Here is a 14,869-nt window from a genome sequence, read left to right as displayed (position 1 = left end):
GTTTACAAGAACTGCCCGTTGTTCCGGACTTTGATTTAAAACAAAAATAATATTAATCAACAAATACGCTGCGCAGGGTTTGAGATTGTTAATTATCGATGGGTTACACGTTTTATATATTATATACAATATTATGATCTGGTGACGAGCCACGTGTGATCGTCGCATACCTTTACAAGAGTGGAACGGGTCGCCCACGAATCCCGGAGGACAGGAACACCGGAAACTGCCTTCGTTGTTGTGGCACTGCGCGTCTTTGCCGCAGGGCGACCGCGAACATTCGTCCACGTCGTGACATCCGGCGCCATACGCATCGCCCGTGTACCCTTCCGGACATTCACAGTGGTGTCCGCCTGGAAAGTTTGTGCACAGAGAACCGGGACCGCAAACGTTCGGCAAACTACACTCGTTTACGTCCACACACTGTTTATAAAAAGAAAAAAAACATTAATACAAGATGTTATCATATAGATTTAAATTATTGTCACAGAGTTATTTTTTCCTGAACAACAGCAGACTATATTATTCGAAAAAGTCATGTCGAATGAAATACGCGTTAGCTGATAAAGAACGCCAAGATATTCCTAGATAGAAATTTTATCGTTAAAATTTATAATTTTGTAAAAAATCGAGCTCAATTTTAAATTATAATAAATTACATTTTTTTTAGTTTGTATGAATTAACGTGTGTGCCTATATCTACTAAAACATTACGATTTAATATTATAATTAAACGGTATAACATTTTGTAACGGTATTCAAAACGATTTGTTATTGAGATAATCTGATAAAAAATATATATTTTTAAATACAAGACAGTTAACCGATTAATGGTTAACCCAGGTATTTGTTAATTGTGGTCAATTATTGTTTAATGTTGCTGGCAAGAGGCGTCAAGAATAATAATATTAATAAATAATTATAATTATGTTGAACTCTTCATTTAAAACGTCAACAAATATTCTTTTTTTTATAAGTAGCCTGCAGTAGGTAGGTATTAAGTTAAGATGTTAAGTGTAAAGTTTGTTACATCGAGATAATTAGACATGATTTAATTAGTCACGAATTAATTGTATATAATCTTTAACGGTCGTTATTACAACCAACGTTTAATGGTATGCTATAAAGAAACATAAAAAAAATACAATTCCTTCGTATCCTTATATGGCATGACCGTTCAGTTTGCGTATGTAATATCTGCTATTACGTTCCGCGACTAAATCGACGATGTCAAGATAATAAAAATAGTGACATCACCTATACGTTACTGCAGCAGCAGACGTTAAATATAAGAGAACCGCCATTGAAGAAGTAATAATTATTATTACCGCACTACGTAGGCTATGATATATGTGTGATCGATAATCGTGTAATAATTAGATTTATAGTTGTTGTAGTGCAAGCTGTGCCTTATAATTTTTCACCGTTAACGTTGCATGGAAGGAGTATGCGAATTGATTAAAAAAAACTCGTTACCACTAGAGTAATGGAGTGAAATAAAAACAACAAATTTGGCACGAGTTCGTGTAAACAGATTTTTTTTTTTAAACACTTCTTTCATCAATCAGATTGTTGTACGTCACGAAAACTTAATAATATTAATATGTTTCAATAACGAGACGGTTATTATAAAATACATAATATTATAACAGACTTATGGCGTGCGGGTCCGTTGAACTGTGCGGCAAATTACTAAGTGTATTAGCTGATTATAATATAATAATAATATTTGAATATATAATTACCCCGTCGTACGGGTTGCCCACAAATCCTGGTTGACAGTCGCACGTGTAGTTTCCTGGCGTGTTCCTGCAAATCGCGTTGTTGCCGCAAGCGTCCGGTCTCAAACACTCGTCGATGTCTGCAAAATGATAACGTTATTAATAGCACGAGGGTTTTAAATGTACGTGTAAAGGTCATATTATTATTATAATAATAAAATATTATAACGTAGGTATTGTGTTGTTGCGCTGCAGACGGTTTGCATACCACGTGGCGTTTCTGCAGCAATATCATGAAACTATATTATAGGAAAACGACATTGGAAATAGTGATCATTGAAGTATATTACGATATGTATTCAAGTATTGAAGTACAAGTGTGAATTCATATCGTTCATCCAATCGACGCAAATGTACTTGTCGGATTTAGTGTTTATATAGCCAGTCATATAGTAATGAGATTATATTGTATAGGCATGCAAAATATTATGCATATGAATTTGTTTTTGTTTTGATAATCAATACAAATTATTTGTATTATCGATAAATCATCCCACGATATCGTATACAATAATAATATTCAAATATTGTCGTGAGATCCATATATAAGAATACGGAATAGAGTAAAAGGTAAACACATCAATTCAAAGTAAATAAGAAATGACACGGATTGGTGTTGATGCTGAGGTACCGCCGGATTTGCGAGGTGTAGACATTAATGAATCGGAACTATCGCGGAAAAATTTAGACACGCTAACAGCACCCACGAGGAATATTATTATAGGAACGTTAACCGACAATACGATTGTCCTGTTCTTTTCATATCGGTCGTTGAATTCCTTGTGATTGATGGGAAACGACAGCAAGGTCGACGACTGTTTTGTAATTTTTCGGTTGTCAGGTCCGTTCCGAATGTTTTGACAATAGCGAAATATTGTTTCGAATGATTGGCCTAAACCCGTGGCGTAAATTATACCCATACACGTGACACCGTACCTATACGTCAAACGTATACCCATCAAAAACGACAGTACGTCGTAAACGACTTACCTTTGCACTCGACTTCGCCGTCGCCGACGTATCCGGGCTTGCATTTGCACAAGAAATGAGACGGCAAGTTACAGCATTCGGCGTTCTGTACGCATCTACTAGCGATGGCTGGATCCTCGCATTCGTTGATATCTATACGAATTCAAATCAAACGTACAATTTGAATATATTATGTCTTAGCTGATTATTATTGAGCTCGGGGTTGGGTGGTTCTCGTCGACTCCGACGAAGAGTATAAAATATTTTCCTGCTTTGATTCTGGGTAGGTCCGACTTGACGTTAAGACTTTGAACGTCTACTTTTTGATAGCATATATACAATATTATGTTATTGTTGTAGAAAACGGCTTCGTAAACATTGAAGAGCGCGCAAGCGTTACGATAATATTATACGAAGTCGGTGTCGGTGGTTCCGAAAAAATTATTACAGCTAGTATAATATAATATATTATACATAATGAATAACAATGAGTGGATAAAAAAGCTACTGGAACACGGGGTCTAGGAAAAATCATAATAATAATAATAATAATAATCCGGTTTCGCCAGTCTTGAAATGTAACGGTATATCTGCAGTGTTATATTATGTATTTATGTATACACAATATTATAACAACGGACTGGGAGACGGCGGCGGCCGGCGGAATGGATAAACAGCCCGGGCAGCAAGGTCGATGCCATTTACACCGCGATCCGCGAGAACCTAACTGGGGCCGCGGATATTGCCGGATCACGGCTTCGTGTAAATTATACGATATATATAGATATCTGATATATATATCTGGTATCTGGTATATATATATATAGGTATCTGGTGTATATATATAATTATTGTACACGGCGCCGTGATTACGTGCGAGAGTACTTGTACGCGTGCGTACATTATCGTATTATATTATTACGGGGGCTCGATAAACGATTTTCGAGGAGTACATAATAACAATATCTCATACCTTGGCAGTGAAACCCGTCGCCGACGTATCCTGGAAAACAGGAACACGTGAAGCTGCCCAGCGAGTTGGTGCAGTGGGCGAACACGTCGCACGGCCTGTACTTGCATTCGTTCTCGTCTGTAAACAATAACGCACATTATATTTAATAACATTATTATTATCACTGCTCGGACGTCATGCGATGGGCAATAAGACGTGTCCGTCGAACGCCGTTTCAAGAGACGTCCGGAGGACACATTTCCGCAATCGCCCGGTCGGCCGGTTACGGGCTGAGAATATTATTATACCGTATATACGCATCGTTATGGTATAATAGTAATGGTATATGTGTATTATATGCATACCTGGCACTTGACACGAACATCCACCGTATCCGTCGTTACAATGGCAAAGGGAGTCGAGACACGCGCCGTTCTGACAGGGCGTTCCTTCTTTAGCCTCGCAGTCGTCTGAAACAATAGTAAACGTCGCAGGTTATTTTAAAATGTAAATCGTTTGTCCGAAGGCCGCAGCAATACGGTCGTATTATTATTACGGCCATATTATAGGCGTATATGAGGTGTACATATAGAGGTGTACGCGCGCGCATAAAAATAATCGAAGATCGAATGTAATATAAATACGTCGATGCACATTCACGCTGCAGGTCAGCTTTCGTGGTAAGTATATACCATACATGTTATATATATAAATAGTTATTCCGAATGTATATTATATTGTGTGTTCGTGCGACAGTGTGCACAAAGCCATAAACACCATTATTGTCACCCGCAGCCTTCGATTTAAGCAGACGTAGCCGCCGTGTTATAATTGTTTTCGTTCGATTCCTATATTATGCCGATCCGGAAGATAACGACTTGAATGCGAAAAAACAAACGATTTTCGGAAGATATCAAATGTCATCACGTAATGAAATTTGTTCTCTTATGTAGGTATTGTGTTACTTGCAGTTTACAATAAGACGAGTAAAGATCCCGTAATTCTGGTTTTTGGCACAGTCTGCAGCAGCACTGCAGTGTGCAGATACGTTTCATCTAATTAAAATTAATTTTATTCAATTTTCTTGGTGGCCTTGGAAGAAAGTATTTCTAACACTGGTGTCAGCAACTGCCAAATAAAAATTATCATACCTGACATCGAACATTTCTATGAAGAATATTAAGCTATTATTACTTTTGAATTTTTTTCCATCTTCCACAGTTCTACAACTTTAAAATTATAGGTATTTGTGTACCACGTATAGGTATATTCTTTAAAAAAAAATTCGTAAACACCACGTTTGAATCACTTTATTGCGTCTATATTGCACGAATGTGTGTACTTATTAAAATACAAATGTACTGTTTGGAATTTCAAATTATACGTCCTGCGTATAAATAACATATAATATATTGTTGTTTGTGCGTAATAGCAGTTTATGGGCCTCCGGTATTTGCGGAAAATAATAACGATGATTCTCATGAGCCTTCGTGCGAGGAACACAAAACAACGGAAAACGTAGGTACATTCTGCTACGCGTTACATATTATTATATATTAATTTTTTTTTTTTAATATTATATATATTATATTAGATATATATATGTATTATATACGCTGCCAAATAGCCGGGTAAAAAACAAAGACGCTTTACAGTTATGGAGCAATAATAATAATAATAATAATACGAGCGCCGCAAAATAAACACACTCACACGCGGGTACGCTGCAGAAAGAAACGGATGCTCTAAATGGACTCCCAATTATTACATAGTGCGACGCGTGGAAGAAAAGTGAATCAAAGCGACATAGCAGCGGCATTGGTTATTTTAAGGTCGTTCACCCAACGGTCACTATATAATATAATATTATTATATATTATATATTATATTATTATTATACCTGCCTATATATATAAACCGTATAGGCACACAAGTGGGTACCTATATATAATATACTATAACATTCTTCGGAGCGCACGATTTATTATTTATTTTTATTTTCCCATTGCGGATAATATTCTGCTGGATGTTGGAAAATATATTATATTATATTATGCTCTTTCGAGTTTCAGCGTCGGTGCACAATTAACGGCCCCGTCGAATCCGATCTTGCCCGGACATTTGTGTGTTGTTTTATACGCTTGGAAAAAAATTCGTGACCGATCTCCGCTTAATGGAAACGCACCGAGCACGCGGGTACGAAATTATGCACATTACTGCGTTCGGTCGACCTGCAATCTCGCGGGACGAATATAATAATATCATCATCGCATCGTTTTTCACCTATATTTGAATATTATTATGTTATTATAATAATATTACGTATCCGCAGCGTTATAAACATAACGCGACGGTAATAATTAAAATACCTATGCACACTCGACTGACTTAAATGTGCGAGCGGGCGCGAAGTGAAGAAGATGTTATACGTCGATGACCTCTCCCCGAAGACTGCAGTGCAGTTCGTCATCGGTCGGCCAACGGGAATTTGGAGGAATAAAAAAAACCGCACGGACAGGCGTTTACCGGCCCGAGTTCCGTTGGCGTGTTGCTTGCTCGCATATCAATACTACCTGTTGTTATTATTATTATCATTACGTCGTTTCACCTACGTAACTTCCGTTTCGCATACACATCTCGCACATGTAAGTAATATAATGTAATATATATACGATATACCTAATATAGAGGAATAAGGTATAATAATATAATATATTATTGTCGTGGGTACGTGCGAACGAATAGATTTCGTCGGCGCGGGATGACAACGGTCAGCGAGCTATACCTATGACCGTCTATTATTATAGGGCCTTGGCCTTAACGTTTTACGTGCGTTAATTGATCGTGGCACGCGACTCTTAACGGTGTGCTAGAGACAAAAAATTAGCGATTTCCGAATCGAAGATAATAATATATTCTTGTGCGTGATATGCTATGCATAATATTATTATAAATACTTGGTGCGATATATATTGTCACATTTTAAAACAGCATAATATTATATTCACGCTATCGTGGATGCGAACAACTGAAATGTACTTGAGACTAAATCTGGTATATTTACTTATTAGTTATTGGAATTTGTGTGATCTATAATCTAAATAATATATCAAATCTTCCGTATTGGTTTTCAGAATGATTCTTTGCGGCTCACTGTAGCAACGTTTTATAATTTTGTCTCAACTCACTTTTAATCACGACTGTTTATCACTGTTCCCGCTTTAAGTTGTTTTTGTCACCACGTGTTGCGTGATAGAATATATATATAGATAAGAGCATCCAATACCGAAACATTAATTTTGTTATTTTTCACAAAACTTAACGGTACTGACTACTGACAGAGTTCATATAAAAGATATTTCCGTCATATCACGCTATTTTATAATATAATAATCATATATTATTGTCGAATATCTGTAGTTTTATATGTATTTGTTATAGTTAAGTGACAATAAAATTAATACCCACCACGCAGGTTTAAAGATTTTTGCTGTGACTATAATAATATATTGACATAATCGAAGGATATTATGTTATTATAGGTAAGTACTTATTTTTCCCGCTGAGATGATGAACCGGAAAGAGAATTATATTCGTTCGACGACAATATTTATTTTCAATATTTCATACTTTTTTCCTTATAATATGTAACAACCTGCACCATCGTTTTTATTATTATTATTATTATTATTATCTTGAAAATTAATATCGTTACGGGTCCATAATAACGTAACAAATTCGATTTACCCACTTAAGTGATCTGTCAACACTCAACATTGAACCGCGTTATGCAAATTACGTTTTGTATATACGATAAATATCATCATCTACGAGCTGTGACAATACAGAAATTGTATATATTATTATATTATGTACCTGTACATAATTTTTTTCTCGTGTGTGTACGAACAAACACAATGTTGTACGCCGCGTGTGTAACCGTGAATTATTCGAGTAAAATTATTATTACGATGCACATTGCTCTGCAGCGGCCATGTTCGTGTTACTGTATATCATATTCTAGTTTTACCGAAATATAACAATAATAATAATAATAATTTAATATGTATGTAACCCGTATTTAAAAACGTGGAAGGTCCTCGTGGGATAATTAAATGGAAGTCGGAAAGAAATACCGTATGGGGTTGGATTTTTAACAATAAAAATTACCTGTAAAGAAACATTAGAGCGGTGAGTAGAAAAAATTACTTCGACATCTTTCATAATGTTTGGGGGCGGTTATCCCTATCTTGTCATTATTGTCGGCGTTGTTTGTCTGTTAATGTAACTTACTATAATAACAACAATTGAAACAGATTACGTGTATTGTGGGTGGTACATTGCAGCCATAGGGCCTTACGGACGATGACATCCCTCGAGACACATCTGAGAGCATCTGAAGATCGGACGGATCGAAAAAATGTTGAAAAACGAATGTTTTTATTCACTACAATACAGCATAATATCATACAAGTACCACCTATAGGTATATAATATCATAGTAAATTATACTATGTATAGGGTATGCTATATATTATATTGATTACGATCCGAGTAAAATATATAAGTGGTAACTTTATAGGCACGCTAGTCCGTTTGTGGTGGTTTTTTTTTATTTAGAAGTCACGAAGAACAGCGTTATAACTCGTCGCATAATATGATGCGAAATCGTTCATTAAAGTCGCGTAAATATAAAAATCTGCAGCATACCTGTGCATACATAATATATTATATTATGATGCGGTTAAATGGCGGTACTATCATTATATCAGTTCGAGTAGTGTATTTTTCGACCCGGTAGAGACAACTCGCGGTTTCTTTGTACACATGTAATACCGATATGTTTATTATTTATTATACTAAAACGTTGTCGTGTGTCGTTTTTCCTGTGCGGTGGGCGCGATATCCGCCGTCTTTAAACGGAACGGTATAGGTACACTGTCATGGTCGCAAAACGCGTATTTATTTTTTTCAATTTTTTTCCTCGATTTCAATGACAAATCGATTTTTACTCTCATTTTGCGGAACGCCGTATCATATTATGGGTTTTGTAACTGAGTAGTGGTCCAGTCGACATTTTAGCGAACAAACTTTTTTTCATGATATATGTTTACTATTCGCGTATCATAATACAAGCATTATTGATTGTATAAGAACAATTTATAGGTACCGATATGGAAAATAACCTCTCCTCCGTTTACGAATATTAGATATTATTATTATTACTCAATATTCAAATGTTCGAAAAAATGTTCCACTACTTAAACACTGTAATGTACTACCTATATGTAGCTATTATGGAAACATGACTTGTAAATTGTAATTATTGTGTGTATGACAAAATAGGTAGATATACTGAAATACGAGTAAATAGTGAATATTAATTATTATTAGTTATTTGTTTATAATATGTATAAATTACATTTGAATTTCACCATGCGATTCGTTTCTATGCATATTATTATCAATATCGTGTATCAAATATCATGCGATATTATATTTAAAAACGGTTCATTAAATCAGTGTACGAATTTATGTTTTTGTAACTGATCATTTGTTATATGTCGTTTTTTGATAAAGTGGCGTTTGTCGGTGTCGGAGCGGGTTACAAAATATACTTATAATATATTTTGTGGTCGAAGAACTTTGTTGGAGCGTTAAGGCTCGACCGAAATTCTAATTCTGATAATGATTATAGCACCGTTGTCCGTTAGCATCGAGCAAATTAAATTTAAAAAAATGTAATAAATATTATTATTGGATCTGTTATCTTCAGCGTTTAGTATTTTCAGCACAGTACCGTCTACAATATTATTGTCCGAACGCCTGCAAAGGTATAGGTATCACCGGAAACTCGATAAGCTCGCGTAAATGTTTATGAAATAATGTACGACGCGTATTATCGCGATGATGACAACACACGCACAGGTCTAGTTGCATTAAAAAAGGAAATTTTCCTTTTTTAATTCAAGATCTCGAGTCGCCGACCACCAATGATGGTATGGCGTACGATTAATCCTGTTTTATTTCACGCGGTGTTACGTCGACACGTCATTTTTTCTCCATTATTTTACACACTCGCGTACGGGCGGCGTTTGATTATTCAAACAGCGTGCTGCAGCCGGCTGATTATTAAAAGACCCACGGCACGTCCCCGACGACGACGGCTACAGCGGCGGCGGTGTGATGACGAATACGACGACGGCCGTTTCGGGTAGGTGTGCGCACATGCATATTATACATCAACAACCCGCCATTATATATTATTATTACGTACGTATTGTGTGTCCGACGTACACATAATAATAATATGTATACATAGGAGGCAAGTACGCTGCAAGTATACAATATACTTATATTGTGCCGCACTGCACTGCAGGTTGACTCGGCCCGGTGCTTTTTTTTTCTCCTACGCCGCGGACGACGCTGTGGCGTGGTGCAGTAATGTTTAGGTATAATACGCGTGTACCTGTTGCAGTGACCGCACGTGTATTATATTTATTTCATATCGTATTAATTATTATTAATATTTAATATTATGTAATATAATATAGGTACCGGGTAGGTGGTATAACTCGTATTATAATATTATATTATACCGACGACTGCACACAGCACGTACGATCGGACGGATTTGACGATTTAACCGCTTCGAGTGTAAAACAATAGAGTGCGTTTATCGCATATTATTATGAAGGTATTGACATGGGTACGTCATATGTGTAACCGGAAGTCAGTGTACGTTTTTTTTGTTTCACCGAAAAGTCTGAAAAATGGCTAAATCCACTACACACATTCGATCCTCGGCCCGCTTAGTGTACCTACACTCGAACGAAATAAAATAGTAAAATACTACGTAGGTACACTTTTGCCTCTTTGAATACTCATTACGTATACCTACTTAAGAGGTTTAAAATCGCACGCGGTCGGTTGTAAAAACCACATTATTTATTAATGATACGGTTTCGATGCATGCTGGTCGTATAGTTTTCCATTTCTGCTCGAGCACTTGGCTCATAAGTCATAACGATTACGGGCGATTGCGACAATAAGAAAGAAAGAAAATATTATGATCAACTTTATCGGACATTACGCGCGTGGTTGATTCGTGATTCCTACACATATACATAATAATATCATAAATATGAATACCTATTATGTATTACTGCAGCAGTTATATTTTGTATTATGGCCAATATAGTCCGTGTAGTGGATATTTATGAGCGCCAGTGTCGAAAGAAAGACCGTCGCCCGTAAGTCGCGTGTGTTACAATATTTGTAGACTGCACTGCAGTGGTTGCATGTCGAGGGTCGTGAAAGTTATAGATCTCGAGAGCACCGACTCGATATCTCCAAGGTTTTTAATTTGCTATACGCGATCGATACTATACAGTATAATATAATAGCGACTGAAACGACGAAATTGACTTGCGGTTAAAAACGCAAACGCGTTAAAAGTAATAATATGTAAAGTGTATCTCCGCAGGCACTATAGCTGAGTAACGAAAAATAATATCGAATACTGATTAAAAAATATCCGGTTTCACCTACGCATAGGTATAGATTCGTAATTTTTGCCTTATTGTTAACTAGTCAATTGTTAAATAAAAATTATTATAAAAACAACGAAATAAAACAACTTTTGACTTACTCGTGCACTTGAGTTCTCGTCTCAGTTCATCGGACCCTTTGTAACAGTCTTGTTTGCCATCGCATAGCCTGGAAAGCTCATACAACTGCAATACCGTCGTAGACTCGTTCACTTGACATCCAAAGTATCCGTCTTCCAAGTTCAAAAAGAATATCTCTCTTTTTATTCCAAATCCAATTCCGCCTTGAGCATTTACCTGTAGTAAAAAAATTCAAAACATTAGTTAACGTGTACTTTTTTTAAAATATTGTAGTCGGTCATAACAGAAGTTATTGAAATATCGAAACATTTATACATTTTTAAAATTCAAACATCCTAGTAAAAGTCATTGGTTTAGTCATACGGATTTTTCTATTTATACGGCCCAAACATAACTATATAAATAATTTTTAAAATATCAACTACGAGTTATTACGAAACTATTATTGTGCTATATATAGTAGGTTCATAGTGTGCCGTATAGACGCATTCAATTCACATGAATTTATGAAATGAGTAATTGAACGGAAGGAAATATCTTTATAAATAATATTTACCTTGCAGCGGACTTTTATTATTTGAATGTGTATACCTTGCTGTATATTATGCATACAGCTATTCGGATAATTAACTGTATTAATATAACTGGCTTACTATAGTCACTATTGATGATCATTTTTTAATACTAGTTATAATTATCGCCTAAGACTATAACGTGCCCTATATTTCAATTCAAAAAGATATCATGTGGCGCTGTTAACCCTGAGATTTGTAGTAGTTTGAATAATATGCTATTCAATGAAGTTTAAAATAATAATATAATATCTAAGTGTAACATTGACGCTCCCATATAGCTTGCTCTAACTACCGAAAAGGCGAAAACTTATAATGTGACAATAATAAATCGTATTATAAAAGTAAAATCGAAATAATATTATTTTTAAATATAAACATATTATAAACTGTTTATATATATTACAAACTTGTTGATGTTTGATTATTGATTTTTATAAAATAGTTTATTTTATAAGTTAATTTATTACATACAAATTTATTTTAATACAGATATAGTAATTATTATGTTTTAATATTTTAGTTATATTGCTGGAAATGTATATTTATAATATAGTCATGTGAACATTTTCGTTTTTCAGTAAACTATTATAATAATTAATAAGTACATTACATATTATAATGAATGATTAACTAAATATTAATTTTTTTTTCCGATTTTCATGTATAGGGTACTGTTGGTTTGTTTTGTCTATTATGAAAAATGTCAATTTTCAGAACAGCAGATCAACAACGATGTACAGACCAAAACGTAACGCTCCATCAACAATTGCATGGTTTGTTGGTTTCGTTTAGGTTCACGCAGTAGCCATTATCTGAGCTGATGTCGTTATATCGTCTTCCTTTTAACTACAAGGTTATGACTTCCGAGAAGCCATCCGAGACTCCTATGCCCTTAACCTTAGGTTACCCGCCATGACTCTACTGCGTTTTCTGTTTCTTTTTATCCCCAAATTATATTCACGCAAATTATGCGCATTCAATTAAATGGCAGTATCACGGTCTTATCCACGCGTGTAAACCTAAAATAATATATACCTACATCTCTGTATAGTATTTACATTGTGTATATGAATAATCATATTCTCAAATTTTATTTGTAGTACTATATTATTATCTATTGATTTTAGGTCCCACCTAGCTACTACCTCCTGTCTACGTGATTTTCAACCATCAAATTGTTTATTTAACCGGTTATAAAATAATAAGAAATACAAACAAACAACATATATTAATAGTGCGTACACTTTATACACTTAACTCAACACAACAAATCAGACTTCTGAAGTTATCTATCATAGGTACTCGTCACTTTCAGAGAAAATGTCAATATTTTAATCTCAAAGTGTATAGTGGAAACAATCGATCACTATTCATCGCATACAGTATAAGCGTTGTAGACCGTTAAAAAATAAAATAAATCGAAACAGAAGACGAATGTCTTTGGCCGCTTCCGATGGAAAAAATTAGTTTCTATTGAATTAAATTACTGAATGGAACTGTAAGTGAATTCTTACACCGTGATTCGTATTGTGACCGTTATACATTACTTTTTTTATTAGCCTGATCGGCCCACCACGGTCGTAAAAAAAGACATCAACCAGTACTTTTTGTCAGATAACCATGATGGTCATAGCGATGACCAAGCACTGTCCGTCTGGACTATATATGTACTTACAGCTATAGCATGCAGGAAACACCGGAGAAAAAAAGAATTACCGAGGGCACTGGGCTCTGACCGTTAATGGGCAATGCACCAGCGACCAGGTGTACTGATCGATTATATTGTTTCCGATTTTGGAATTTCGTGTCGCAATAGTTATGTGTAAGAAGATTTCCCGTGACTGTACCGTAACGTAAAGCCACGACGATGCTATACCTAGTTTTTCCGTGGGCACATACAATAATATATAGATATATTATGGTACACCTTCTTAATATGTATAGATTTCCGAGAGCACCTCACACATATTAGATAATATATATTATTCTGATTTATGAGATTCGGAGACTTAAACGCACGTCCAATATAATATAACTGGCACCGTGTATGAGATGATTCCTTTTCAGACGCCTTCGTCTATTTTCGACTATAAAACCTATAATTGTGTGATTTCACCAGTGTTCATCGAATCCACAACAGCTTTCGTACGGAATCTTTGCGGGTTCGGTACGATTATATTCTCATGCAACATTACGAAATATTATCATGAGGTCGTCCGCTCCGGCATGGCGTGGGTTACCGGAGAAACCGCTATAGCTTACCCTTATATGGGAACTCGAGTCGGCCCAAGGACGTAATAATAACATTATTATTTCGAGTGTTTCGCATATGTACACACACACACACATATATACGTGAGTGCGCTCGCGCCGGTATTGGCTGCGCGAGTATAGTTCGAAGAATACATTAGTATGCACCCACGAAGACGCCACCGCGCCGTCTGCTGCAGGTTACATAATTTCAAAATTTCTGGGTGAATGTCACATGGTGAAAACGCGTTACCACCGACGATTATATATTTCTCCGTATCTGTATAGTGCTGCAGACGAAAGACTGACACACACACACACACACACACACACAGATAGAAAGACAATATAATATACATTATAATGCACAGTGGAAATGTGGTGCATTGTGGCTCGGTGCGATATATATATACCATATTATAATGTATGCTCTAGATATATATCGTACGTAGGATCCGAATATTACAACGAAACTTACGATATTCAAGGCCAAAATCCAACGTATAAATCGCGGTTGTGTAACACGGCGGCGGTGTTGTCGCGACGACGACCGAAAAGAGAAATTAAGACGACGCGCGTGTGACTGCAGTCTGCAGCAAAGACAAGTGCGGCGTATAATGCGTACTATAATCTTCCTTTTCTCGGTCGTTTCATGTCGGACCACGTGGAAAGCTGCTGCCGATATTATTTATTATTATGTTTGTCCCGTTG

At 35.8% G+C, this 14,869-nt stretch overlaps 1 protein-coding gene across 1 annotated transcript in view; it reads right to left on the bottom strand.

Annotated features, from left to right (window-relative positions):
• The window catches only part of LOC132941562 (uncharacterized), a 128,175-nt gene that overhangs the window by 89,031 nt on the left and 24,275 nt on the right, over positions 1 to 14,869 (bottom strand). Inside the window, exons 3-8 of the mRNA XM_061009668.1 lie at positions 11,354 to 11,549; positions 4,068 to 4,172; positions 3,724 to 3,840; positions 2,772 to 2,903; positions 1,746 to 1,861; positions 171 to 423 (exon numbers count right to left, since the gene is read on the bottom strand). Of these exons, the coding sequence (XP_060865651.1) occupies positions 171 to 423; positions 1,746 to 1,861; positions 2,772 to 2,903; positions 3,724 to 3,840; positions 4,068 to 4,172; positions 11,354 to 11,549 (919 nt within the window). The remainder of the gene's footprint in view (positions 1 to 170; positions 424 to 1,745; positions 1,862 to 2,771; positions 2,904 to 3,723; positions 3,841 to 4,067; positions 4,173 to 11,353; positions 11,550 to 14,869) is intronic.

This window comes from Metopolophium dirhodum, chromosome 3 (assembly GCF_019925205.1).
Source record: "Metopolophium dirhodum isolate CAU chromosome 3, ASM1992520v1, whole genome shotgun sequence".
NCBI lineage: Eukaryota > Metazoa > Arthropoda > Insecta > Hemiptera > Aphididae > Metopolophium > Metopolophium dirhodum.
The sequence above is the reverse complement of the archived record's forward strand: the minus strand, read 5'-3'. Positions and strand labels throughout refer to the sequence as shown.